This window comes from Anolis carolinensis, chromosome X (assembly GCF_035594765.1).
Source record: "Anolis carolinensis isolate JA03-04 chromosome X, rAnoCar3.1.pri, whole genome shotgun sequence".
NCBI lineage: Eukaryota > Metazoa > Chordata > Lepidosauria > Squamata > Dactyloidae > Anolis > Anolis carolinensis.
In genome coordinates, this window is record NC_085847.1 from 10,979,602 (window position 1) to 10,992,655 (window position 13,054).

The following is a 13,054-nucleotide window of genomic DNA, read 5'->3' on the forward strand; positions in this document are numbered from 1 at the left end:
GTTTGGGAACCACTGATCCAGAGGATGTGGATAGCTATGCTTGTAGCAAGCGCAAGTTAGTGGCCTTCTCGGAAGAAGGTACATTGAAGCCCATGTATCCCCACGTCTTGGTACATTGGATGAGGATGTTCTTGGATGTTCTTGGTACATTGAAGCCCATGTATCCCCACGTCTTGGTACATTGGATGAGGATGTTCTTGGTACATTGAAGCCCATGTATCCCCACGTCTACATATTGGATGAGGTTGTCTTGGACCCCGTTTTGCAGGAGATGCACACAAAGGGAGAAGATAACTAACTCCCAAAACACAAGAGGTAGACACTTGGAGGAAAGTTACACATAGGACCAGGAATCTCCTCCTTCTCACCACTTGTTCTGCTTTGTTACCTGGAGAAGACAAAGTGGCTTCTACCTTCTCCCTAGTGATGAAGCAATGGCAGCGGTGGCAGCTTTTCCGTGCACAAACTTCAGGAATTTTGGAGCTATCTGATCAATGTGAAGTTCTCTCCAGCATCAGAGATGATGCAGAACAAGAAGTGCCAAAGAGCTTGTCTACAGGGAAGATGCTCCTGGAGGAACCAGCACATGGAAAGACTCCTACCAAACCTCTAAGATGTATGATTGTGGTGTTAGTAGGCTTGTAGACCTCACAGGACAATTCATGATGTGTGCTGTCTCCATGGAGCAAAGATCTGTGATGTAACAGAGAAGCTGACAAGGCTGATGAAGCCCACAGATCCACTCCTTTGGGTCCACGTGAGAACCAATGACACCACAAGGCCAACCTTCACCCACGTCCTTTTGCTATCATGACAACCATCACATTCCCAGGAAATTGGAGGGAGCTTTCCTGTGTTTCATTTTTGGAAAAGACAGCTATATTCAACGGAACAGGAAAATATCTTATCTTGAATGACTGGACAACTAATAAACTCCTTTTCAAATTTTCTAGGTGGGTTCTCATAATACTTCAGTAACCAAGATAACAGGCATCTGCCAACATTGACTCGAGTATAAGTCGAGAGCGGTAAGTCTCAGAAATAAAAATAGATAATAATAAAATGACATTTCTGAATATTTACAGAAAACTGTAATTTAAGATAACAGTGTCCAACTCTGATTAAATCATTATTCCCAACTTCTTCAATGTAAATGTGCTTATGAATCCTTTTAATAATAATAATAACAAGTAGAGTAAAATAATAAATGTAATAATGCCAATAATAATAGAGGAAAATAATAAATGTACTATGTATACTTGAGTATAAGCCGACCTTGAATATAAGCCAACCAGGACCCTCACCCGAGAATAAGCCGAGGGGGGCTTTTTCAGTTCTAAAAAAAGGGCTGAAAAACTCGGCTTATACTCGAGTATATACGGTATAAATTATTGTATATTATATATATATATATACAACTATGTATGTATGTGTGTGTGTGTGTGTGTGTGTATATATATATATATATATATCTTATACAGTAGAGTCTCACTTATCCAACACTCGCTTATCCAAGCTTTTGGATAATCCAAGCCATTTTTGTAGTCAATGTTTTCAATACATCGTGATATTTTGGTGCTAAATTTGTAAATACAGTAATTACTACATAGCATTACTGCGTATTGAACTACTTTTTCTGTCAAATTTGTTGTATAACATGATGTTTTGGTGCTTAATTTGTAAAATCATAACCTAATTTGATGTTTAATAGGCTTTTCCTTAATGCCTCCTTATTATCCAACATATTCGCTTATCCAACATTCTGCCGGCCCATTTATGTTGGATAAGTGAGACTCTACTGTAATTAGAGTAAAATAATAAATGTAATAATGCCAATAATAATAGAGGAAAATAATAAATGTACCATGTATACTTGAGTATAAGCTGACCTTGAATATAAGCCAATCAGGACCCTTATCTCAGTATAAGCCGAGGGGGGCTTTTTCAGTTCTAAAAAAGGGCTGAAAAACCCAGCTTATACTCCAGTATATACGGTATAAATTATTGTATATTATATATATACAACTATATATATATATATCTATAACTATATATATAACTATAACCATTGTCATCACAGGAATAATTTGATTCATTAAATAATTCAGAAAATTCTGTTTATTGGCATTTATGACAATCAAATAATAATAAAAGAGATTAAACGAAATATAAGATGCAAAATAAAAATAAACACCCATTCATTTAGAAGGTCCCTCTGCAATGGCATGGCATTTGTAGAAGATAATAAACATTTTGAACACCATTTGAAGGAAAGCATTATTTCTTACCTTTACCTAAAGAAGTGGAAATTCCATTCATTAGCTGGGATAGGGATTTGCTAGGGGAGCCGGGGCTATCCAGAGATGCCAATGAGTTACTACTCAGGAGATCAATCTTCCCAGCTTGCTGGCGAAACCTTTCTAGTTCCTTAGAGAGGAGGTTAAACTGTTCACTCTGTGTCCGACATTTCTCCTCTAGCTCACGAACCTTGGCCTGGGAAAAATGGAGAACAGAAACAAAAAAAGGGGTTGACTGTACCAATCAATGAGATGCGGGATAACCTTTGGCTCAGAAGGGGCTGCCACGGTAGTACGAGGGTTGAATGAAAAGTAATGCCTCCACCTTCGTGACTTGGGTTTGGATAGGAATATTTTAATAAATCAAACGCAGAAATAATCTTTAGAATGTCCTCTTCAACTACCACTATTCACTTTTCCACATAATCACCAGACAATTGGATACATTTCTGCCAACAATGAAAAAGTTTTCTGAAGCCGTCACGGAAGAAGTCGACACTCAGTTTCCGCAACCGACGTCACACAGTACCCATCGTGCACAGATCTTCCGATAGCCAAGCAAAGAAATAATGTGACCCATACATTCTTGTGAAATGCCAATTATGCTTGAAATTTCTCTCTGAGTGATACGACGATTGTCCTGAATCAATCTGTCAGCCTTTTGCTTGTGAAACTCGGTGGTTGGTGTCACAGGACGTCACGCAAGTCAGATGTTCCCACCTCAACATCTTTAAACTTACTTGCCCAAAGATGCACAGGACTCACATCAACACAATTACCATAAAGAGCTTGCATTCTCAGATGAATCTCCTTCTGCTATCAAGAATTCAATGACTGCACATTGCTTAAGTCGCATTGACCGACCGTCTGCGCAGGGTTCCATACTTCGCACTTCAACAACACAACTGTTCAATGCTAAGGCTTCCCGTCTGTGCAGGGTGCCATACTTCACTCTTTAACAACACAACCGTTCAATGCTAAGGCTTCTCGGTCTGCGCAGGGTTTCATACTTGGCACTTTAACAACACAACCATTCAATGCTAAGGCTTCCCCGTCTACGCAGGGTTCCATACTTCGCACTTTAACAACACAACCGTTCAATGCTAAGGCTTCCCCGTCTACACAGGGTTCCATACTTCGCACTTTAACAACACAACCGTTCAATGCTAAGGCCTCCCCGTCTGCGCAGGGTTCCATACTTCGCACTTTAACAACACAACCGTTCAATGCTAAGGCTTCCCGGTCTGTGCAGGGTTCCATACTTCGCACTTTAACAACACAACCTTTCAATGCTAAGACTTCCCAATCTGCGCAGGGTTCCATACTTCGCACTTTAACAACACAACCTTTCAATGCTAAGACTTCCCAATCTGCGCAGGGTTCCATACTTCGCACTTTAACAACACAACCGTTCAATGCTAAGACTTCCCAATCTGCGCAGGGTTCCATACTTCGCACTTTAACAACACAACCATTCAATGCTAAGGCTACAAATGGAACTGTAGAGGAGAGTCTACTGAACAAGCCAGTACCTACCGCAAACCAGGACTGCCATCTGTTGAGGAGTTACGAAGGTGGAGGCATTACTTTTCATTCAACCCTCGTAATAAAAAAAAATATTACACTGCTTATGGGTATAATCTCCATGTGAAAGACTCAGTTAATAAAAACTTATGAGAGTCCAGGTCTAGTCACTAAATTGTCAGGCTAAAATTTGAAAGATCCTTCTCCAAGTTCCTACTGAGCCATGAACTCACTCAAGAGAACACTGCATGCTCCCAAACCCCTGTCTTTATTTCTGTGAGTCCTGCCCAAAGTGTAGGTTACATCTCCCAGAATTACCACCTAGCAAGGCCACGGCGGGACGGTGGGAATTCTAATCTGTTGGCAACACTTTAAGGTCTTCACTTAGTTCAGGCTGTGGAAACTCTTCATGCAACGAAGGAAAGCGAGGGCAGGCAAACCAACTCTGTCCTACCTTCCATCCTCCACGACTTGGATGACAATGATCTGCGGAGGGTTCTAGGTTCCATGGCAACTTCAGAAACAGAATCTCCAAGATTCTGAAACGCTCATAGTGATGCCATCAGCATGAGCCTGCTCTCAGAAAAAGGCCAATTTTGTCCACTTCCAGTTCATGGAAGATGAAAGGGACGGAATCGGAGAGGATGGGACCAGGGAAGAGGGGTGGAGGGGACCATTTTCTGTTCTTGAGCTAGCCTTGAATCTTCAAAACACTCTTTCTCCTAAACCACAGGACGTTAAAGTTCATAGGAGGGGAAGCATTTGAGTTGCACACATGTGATTCACACAATAGCAGAACCAGCTTCCAGCATCAGATATGGTCGTATCAGTAGTATCTATATCTCCACCAGAAGGTCTAAGAACATATCAATAATGGTGAGTATGTTTCTAGACTATAGCTTTGACATGACAAATGCTATATAGAGGAAGGTCGGGGACTTTCTTTTCCCAGTGTTGCCGATGGAGAAATGACTGGATAGTTATTCAAAACGTGACACACACTGCACATGCAACATGGTCAGTAGGTGGATATGTGGATAAATGAACCCAGGTTGCTGCTTCAGATAGATCTAGAGTTGCAAGAGGAGTAACTTTCTGGGGTGGGGACCATCTGAATTAAGACTATTCCCAACATAGGATTCTATGTCCAATGAAAGCCTAAAGATTTTGCACTACATCTTTCCATGTCCTCCTGATCAAGAGGTCATGGGATCGAAACCTGGCTCAGATTGAGCTCCCGACCATTAATAGCCTAGCTCGCTGTTGACCTAAGCAGCTTCAAAGACTCGAAAGTAGAAAATTTAGGTACCGCTTTATGTGGGGAGGCTAATTTAACAAATTTATGACACCAGTAAAAAAAGTCCAGCAGCATGTGGAAGAATGAGGAAGTACTCCATCATGGACTCGGTGTCACAGTGGACGGTGAAGCAGCAGCTCCCCCTGTGGCCGGAATCAAATATACCCTCATGAAGCTGGAAGCTTTATGCGGGGAGGCTAATTTAACAAATTTATGACACCATTAAAAAAGTCCAGCAGCATGTGGAAGAATGAGGAAGTACTCCATCAAGGACTCGGTGTCACAGTGGACGATGAAGCACCAGCTCCCCCTGTGGCCAGAATCAGGCATACCCTCATGAAGCCAGAACCTGGAAAGTGTTAAATTACCTCTGTGTCTGTCTATATATGTCGTATGTCTAATGGCATTGAATGTTTGCCATGTATATGTGCATTGTGATCCGCCCTGAGAAGGGCGGAATATAAATACTGTAAATAAATAACTGAATATAATCACCCGATAACAAGAGAGCAAATCAACAGCCCATTTATCGGCATGTGTTGAATGCATTGCTAAAGACACATGTTAAGGACGTGTTTGTCTAAATAGTCATGGATTCGTTTTTGAGACTGTACTACTACTACTACTGTATTTCTTCCATTCGAAGACACACTTTCTATAAATATCTCTAAAAATGGGGTGCATCTTAGAATTGCTGGTATGTCTTATTTATTTTTGTTGGCGGTGCCGGTGCTGAAATTAGGGTGCGTCTTACAATCGATGGCTTCTTACAATTGAAGAAATACAGGAAGTGGGATCACCCTCCTGTTCTTCACATAGAGGTTTTGAAAACGGCTTTGGAAGGTTAAGGCAGGCAAATGGGGAGAGTTGTTACTAATGCAGACACGGTTTATGGGGAACAAGACTATCCCGCGATCAGAGGGATTGCCCACCACTCCATGCGCAAGCTGTGCATTTTTGGAAAAAATATAGTCTGAATTCAGACAAGATCCACACACAATCTGAAAGTTACAACTTTGTATGAAAGTTTGAAACCATTCTTGCTGGGCATGCTCATAAAATGGGTTGCTTGTTGCTGCCAATGTTTGTTGCTGGAGGAATGCACCACTGGCTTTTCAGTATTTATTTACTAGCTGTGCCCGGCCACGTGTTGCTGTGGCTTATGGGAATGCTTTGTTGGCCAAGTGGAATAGCAATGAATAGCCTTGCAGCCTCAAAAGCCTGAATACTGGCTGTACCCGGTGCCATTTTGACCGAGGGGGTTGCTAGGAGAAAAAGTGATCAGAGCCTACCCTTCTAACCAGCAACCAGGGTTGAAAACGGCTCTTCCTCATTCTCTAATTTGGACTTTATTTTCCAGGTTTTTTGTTTGAAAGACATAGATTGGATGGCTATGTCTTTTGTGGCCAAATTTGGTATGATTTGGTTCAGTGGTTTTGTTGTTTACTCCATGGTAAAAACGTACATTACATCTATATATATATAAAAGAGTGATGGCATCACGGCGACCCACAAAACAACAAAACTACAGGCCCCCCAACCTCAAAATTTGACAACACAACCCATCATCCACGCCTCTAGGTTGATACAACAAAAAGAAAAGAAAAATAAAGTCCTAATTAGAGAGAGAGGAATAATTGCTTTTATCCAATTGCTGCCAGTTAGAAGGCTAAGCTCCTCCAACTTGGTCTCCTAGCAACCCAATAAAAATAATTAAAAACACTAAAAAATTAATACAATAAAATACTATAATAACAGAAAATAACTAAAAATAATACAAGAAAATAATAAAATATGATAAATAAAAAGATAACTTACAATAAAATTAATTAAAAATACAAATAACGTCAAATAAAAATTACACAACAATTTTTAACCAATACCACCACCACTTTGCCACAGCAACGCGTGGCCGGGCACAGCTAGTTTTTATATATATAGATTGAATCGATGTACTGAATATTGATTGATTCATTCTCCCCACCCTGTGGCATCATTATTGCGAGCCGAGCATGCTTTCATAACAATGGTTCAACTTATGCGCTTCATGTAAAGGTAAACTAGAAGAATTTGCTATGGGGATGAGGAAGGGAAGGGGGTTGTTTATTTATTTTTTTCTCATGTGAAATACCTGCATGCTGTCCAAGGTGGTCTGGATGTAGAGCAAAGCAAAATACATACAAACAAAGACACAGGGAAAAGGATGTGGAACAAAAGAAAGATTTTTTAAAATCCAAAAAACCAAAAAAGCTGAACAGATTATAAAACATCGTGGGATTTTTTTTTTGTACATTTCAAACCAATACATATATTTAGCATATCTGTGCGACCATATTTTGTTGACAACAGAATTCTGAGATCGATAGTTTGACAAGAAGGTTGGGGATCTTTTGTATCAAGTCCCCATATGTTTCAAGTCATTAGCACCAACATTCAAACAAGAAATAAATCAGTGAATTTGATATATCTTGGAAAAGGAGATAGGCAGGAAAAATCAGAATGTTTTGATGGACAGAAACCACTACCAGTAAAAACAGAAAATGCAAAAATTATCTCTATTTATGTGTAGAAACAATGCTTCAGTAAATGGCTTTTGTTGCAAAAATAATTGTGCAAAATGAAAGATTTTTGTAAAAAAAACTTTCTTGGGTGAAAAAACACTTCCGATAAATTCTCCTACAATATTTAACAAAAAAAATCATTCAAAATGTACAAAAATCTCATCCAGTTTGGATTTTTTAAATATGTTGTCGAAGGCTTTCATGGCCATGTTCCAGAAGCACTCTCTCCTGACGTTTCACCCACATCTATGGCAGGCATCCTCAGAGGTTGTGAGGTCTGTCGGAAACGAGGCGAGTGGGGTTTATTTATATATCTGTGGAATGATGTCCAGGATGGGAGAAAGAAGTCTTGTCTGCTTGAGGCAGTTGTGGATGTAAATAAAGAACAGCACTCAGAAAACAGAGGAATTCCAGACAGGAAACAATCAGGGCCAGCTAACACCTCCCAACAAAGGATTCCCCCAGGCAGGAAGCAGCCAGGCTTTGAAGCTGCAAGGCCATTCAATGCTAATCAAGGTGGCCAAAGGCAACATTCACATGTAACTCAGACAAAAGTTCTTTCTCCCATCCTGGACATCATTCCACAGTTATATATATGAACCCCACTTGCCTAGTTTCCAACAGACCTCACAACCTTTGAGGATGCCGGCCATAGATGTGGGCGAAATGTCAGGAGAGAATGCTTCCGCAACCAAACTCCTTTCTTGGGAGGTATTAGCTGGCCTTGATTGTTTCCTGTCTGGAATTCCCCTGTCTTCTGAGCGTCGTTCTTTATTTACTGTCCTGATTTTAGAGTTTTTAATACCAAACAGCTAACACCTCCCAACAAAGGATTCCCCCAGACAACGTCAGGAGAGAACGCTTCTGGAACATGGCCAGACAGCCCGGAAAACTCACAGCAACCTTTCCTTTGGTTTGAAACAGTATTTACTTATTCTAAGCATTACTTTACACATATCTTCAGGACTTCGGAGACTGTTTTGTTCCCTATTGAGAGCAATTCTAGTTCCTGTGTGACTTCATACAGAGTTAAGATTGGAAACAAGCTTGAAATCTGGTTTTAAGTCAGTAGCACAGATATGCTGAATGATACACTGAGCACATTATTAAAAAGAAAAGAGGAAAAAAAGCTTTGGCAGCAACTACACTGGCATATGTTTCAGAAGAAAACCCCAAGTGCTGCTTCTCTGCAATCCCAACAATCCAACTAAACACAGACTGTGGATGGGAGATTAATAGTCTCCAAGACAACAGAAGCAAATTACAATGGGGAGAAAAGATGGACAACCTAGGACTGACTGGAAGTTCAAGGAATATATATACGAGGGTTATCCAGAAAGTAGATTACGTTTTGGAATTGAAATTGAACAAAGTATAGGAGAAAATATTTACCATATGCAGTTGAAAGCCACATCGAAATACCACTTCTCAACATAGTCGCCATTCAAATCTAGGCACTTCTCATAGCGATGAATGAGCTTGGCAACTCCTTCCCCACAAAACTCTGCCGCTTGCGTCCGCAACCAGCCAGTCACCCCTTACCGCAGCTGCGCATCGTTGCCAAAACGCTGCATTGAGGACGCAAGTGGCAGAGTTTGGTGGGGAAGGAGTTGCCAAGCTCATTCATGCCTAGATTTCAATGGGGACTATGTTGAGAAGTGGTATTTGGGTGTGGCTTTCAACTGCATAGGTAAATGTTTTCTCCTATACTTTGTTCATTTTTAATTCCAAAACGTAATCTACTTTCTGGATAGCCCTCGTAGATATTTTTTGCTGGCTATATTGGCCCCAGATGTTTTGGCCTTCAACTCCCAGAAAACCTAACAACTGGTAAACTGGATTTCTGGAAGTTGTAGGCCAAAACACAGGTTGAGAACACTGATCGAGAGGCTACAATATCACTACTGAGTTCGAAGCCAGCCCAGGTCAGAGTGAGTTCCCGACAGTTAAATAGCCTAGCTTAATGTTGAGCTAAGCAGCCCGAAAGACAGTTGCATCTGTCGAGTAGGAAATTTAGGTACCACTTTATGTGGGGAGGCTAATTTAACTATTTTACGACACCAGCAGTGTGTGAAAGAATGAGGAAATACTCCATCAAGGACTCAGTGCCACAAGTAGATGGTAAAGGGGTAGCTCCCCCTGTGGACAGAATCAAGCATAACCTCATGAAGCTGGAAGCTAGAATGTTACATTGCCTCTGTGTCTGTCTATATATGTTGTATGGTTCAAACCGCCAGCTAGAGAAGATCCTGCCCACCGGAAGGTTGGCAGTTCAAGCCTGGGTCGGGGTGAGCTCCCGCCATCAGCCTACCTTCAGCTCACCTAGCAGTGAGCATTGTAAGTAGATAAATAGGTACTGTAGACAACATTGTAAGTAGATAAATAGGTACTGCTTTGGCGGGGAGGTAAAACATGTTGGCAAAAAGGCATCCATGGACGAAAGGCTCCTTGGCGTGGAAAATGAAATAACAGCACCTCCCCATGGCCAAGTTGAGCATAGCCAGATGCCGGAGATGAAAAAAAGGAAGCCTTGCCTTTGTTTATGTACTGTCTGTCTGTGTCAATTGTATAAACGGCATTGAATATTTGCCATATATGTACTAGTAATCCACTCTGAGTCCCTTCCAGGAGACAGAGAAGAATATAAAGTATATTATTATTATTATTATTATTATTATTATTATTATTATTATTATTATTATACTTGGAGTCGAGAGGAAGAGTTGGCAGGGCGGATGGCACTATGGCATTGTGGGCATGCAAAAAAGATAAACATTGCTGTCTTTGGGGGTATTTTTAAAAGATGATAAACACACATACACAACCAATTATTCAATAGGCCTTCCAAGTGGATTAATGATAGTTTCAGATTCTAAGAAGAGCAAGAAGTTTAATTCCGGAATCGATAAAGTGTACCCAGCCCGTAAATCCCAGGAAATGCTCAGTGACAACAATCCTAATGGCTATTAGAAGTAATTAATGCCGCCAATGAAGGGATATAGATTGTGACTCCCTTGTGTGGACAGAGCCGTTAATGGATTCTGACGGAGCCAGAACTATTCTTGGTCTTGGTCTCATTTTCCAACTGATTAAATCATTATTTTCATCTTCTTCAATGTAAATGTGCTTATGTACCTTTTTAATAATAGAGTGAAATGAATAATAATAATGCAATAAAATAATAAGTGCAATCATAGAGTAAAATAGTAAATGTAATAACAATAAGAATACCAGAGTGAAATAATAAATGTATTAATAATAATAAAATAGAGTAAAATAAATGTAATAGTAACAATAGTTAAATAATAAATGTAATAACAATTAATAGAGTAAAATAATAAATGTCATAATACCAATAATAATAGAGAAAAATAATAAATGTACCACATACACTTGAGTATAAGCCAACCTGAATATAAGCCCAGCTATATGCACAGATGTCTATTATATACAGCAAAAAGGAAAAAAAGGGAAAAGTATGGTATATAATATACTTTAAAGTAAGTTATAGTTCTATATTTCCTCAAGTGATATAATCACTTATATTATGATTGTAATATCAGTTTATATATTCCAACTGTACAGATAAGTACATATTTCAATGTCCAATTTTGACAAATATAATCTTGATAATGTTCTCAAGGTTTGTAATACTCTTCTTCAAAATTGATCATTCAAAGTAAATCAAAGTTCCATGTCAATAGCAACAAAGTTCCAAAGACCCTCATCCGAGTATAAGCCAAGGGGGGGGGGGGGGGTTGGTACTAAAAAAAGGGCTGAAAAACTCGGCTTATACATGAGTATATACGGTATATAGGTATATAAAATGAGTATGAAAATCAAACGTTTACAATAAACTAGCATTGCAAAACAGGCTGATTTTCCGTTTCATTAAGAATGGGTGAATTTATTTATTTATTTTTTTGCAGAGTGCACACTGATGTTGTCGGACTCATATAAAAGTCTAAAACAATCACTGGATGGTGTTACTGTTGCCAATTTTTTTGTCACCCCACTGATAAGCTAACAGGACCCCCCATTTGGATTTGGGATCCATAGTTTAAGAGTGCTAAGCAGAATTATTTTCTCCGTTCTTCGGACTGAGAGTAGCCCGACACCGTTTCAATTGAGGATGTCAGGGACTGGCTTGGGACTTTTCTCCTTGGTCGTTCTCAACGTGTGGGTCTCCAGATGTTTTGGCCCTCAACTCGCAGAAAACCTAACAGCTGGTAACTGGATTTCTGGGAGTCGTAGGGCCAAAACATCTGGGGACCCACACGTTGAGAACCACTGTTATAGACCAAAGGAAAAAAGTCCTAAGTCAGTCCCTGACATCCTCAACTGAAACGGTGTCGGGCTACTCTCAGTCCGAAGAACGAAGAAAATAATTCTGCACTCAGTTCATTTGCTTCCTCATTTTTCTTACCCTCGCCTTATTCAATTGCTCCATATCCTAATAATAAATATTATCATGGGATGGAAAAATTACAGCTTTGCTTACCTCTAGCAGCTGAACTGCACCTTCATGTTCTTTTTTAGCCTCAACTTGAGCCTGAAAAGATTACATCGTGATTGTCATTATTATCATGTACAGTTTTGAACATCCTTTTCTTTAAAAAAAAAAAGGCATTTCATAATCAAAATAAACCTCAATAAAACAATCTATATATATATATATAAAAGAGTGATGGCATCACGGCGACCCACAAAACAACAAAACTACAGGCCTCCCAATCTCGAAAGTTGACAACACAACCCATCATCCACGGCTCTAGGTTGATACAACAAAAAGAAAAGAAAAATAAAGTCCTAATTAGAGGGAGAGGAATAATTGCTTTTATCCAATTGCTGCCAGTTACAAGGCTAAGCTCCTCCAAGTTGGTCTCCTAGCAACCCAATAAAAAATAATAAAAACACTAAAAATTAATACAATAAAATACTATAATAACAGAAAATAACTAAAAATAATACAAGAAAATAATAAAATATAATAAATAAAAAGATAACTTACAATAAAATTAATTAAAAATAAAAATAACGGCAAATAAAAATTACACAACAATTTTTAACCAATACCACCACCACTTTGCCACAGCAACGCGTGGCCGGGCACAGCTAGTATACATATAACATTCATAAAATCCAAAACCAAACAATAACTATTTTCCAATGTTTATCACTACAAAAGACCTAACCTGGGCATCACTGGGTACATAATTTAGTTTTTTTTATCATGTCAGAAACGACTTGAGAACATAATGCAAATCGCTTCTGGTGTGAGAGAATTGGCAGTCTACAGAGACATTGCCTCATCTTTATCTGTCTCCTCGTCTTTATCTGTCTTTTCCTTTTTTGTTTTAATATTAGATTCGTAA

The 13,054-nt window shown here is 39.4% G+C and overlaps 1 protein-coding gene across 23 annotated transcripts in view; it reads right to left on the reverse strand.

Moving 5' to 3' along the window:
* The window catches only part of rimbp2 (RIMS binding protein 2), a 116,332-nt gene that overhangs the window by 44,147 nt on the left and 59,131 nt on the right, over positions 1-13,054 (reverse strand). For 12 of the 23 annotated variants that reach the window (XM_062958705.1, XM_062958708.1, XM_016994728.2 and 9 more), the window contains 3 exons: positions 12,181-12,231; positions 7,250-7,270; positions 2,289-2,493 (listed from right to left, as the gene is read on the reverse strand). In XM_062958705.1, coding sequence (XP_062814775.1) covers positions 2,289-2,493; positions 7,250-7,270; positions 12,181-12,231 — 277 coding nt within the window. Of the gene's footprint in view, positions 1-388; positions 619-2,288; positions 2,494-4,142; positions 4,297-7,249; positions 7,271-12,180; positions 12,232-13,054 lie in introns of those variants that run through there. The other 11 variants (XM_062958707.1, XM_062958710.1, XM_062958719.1 and 8 more) reach the window with 6 other exon arrangements.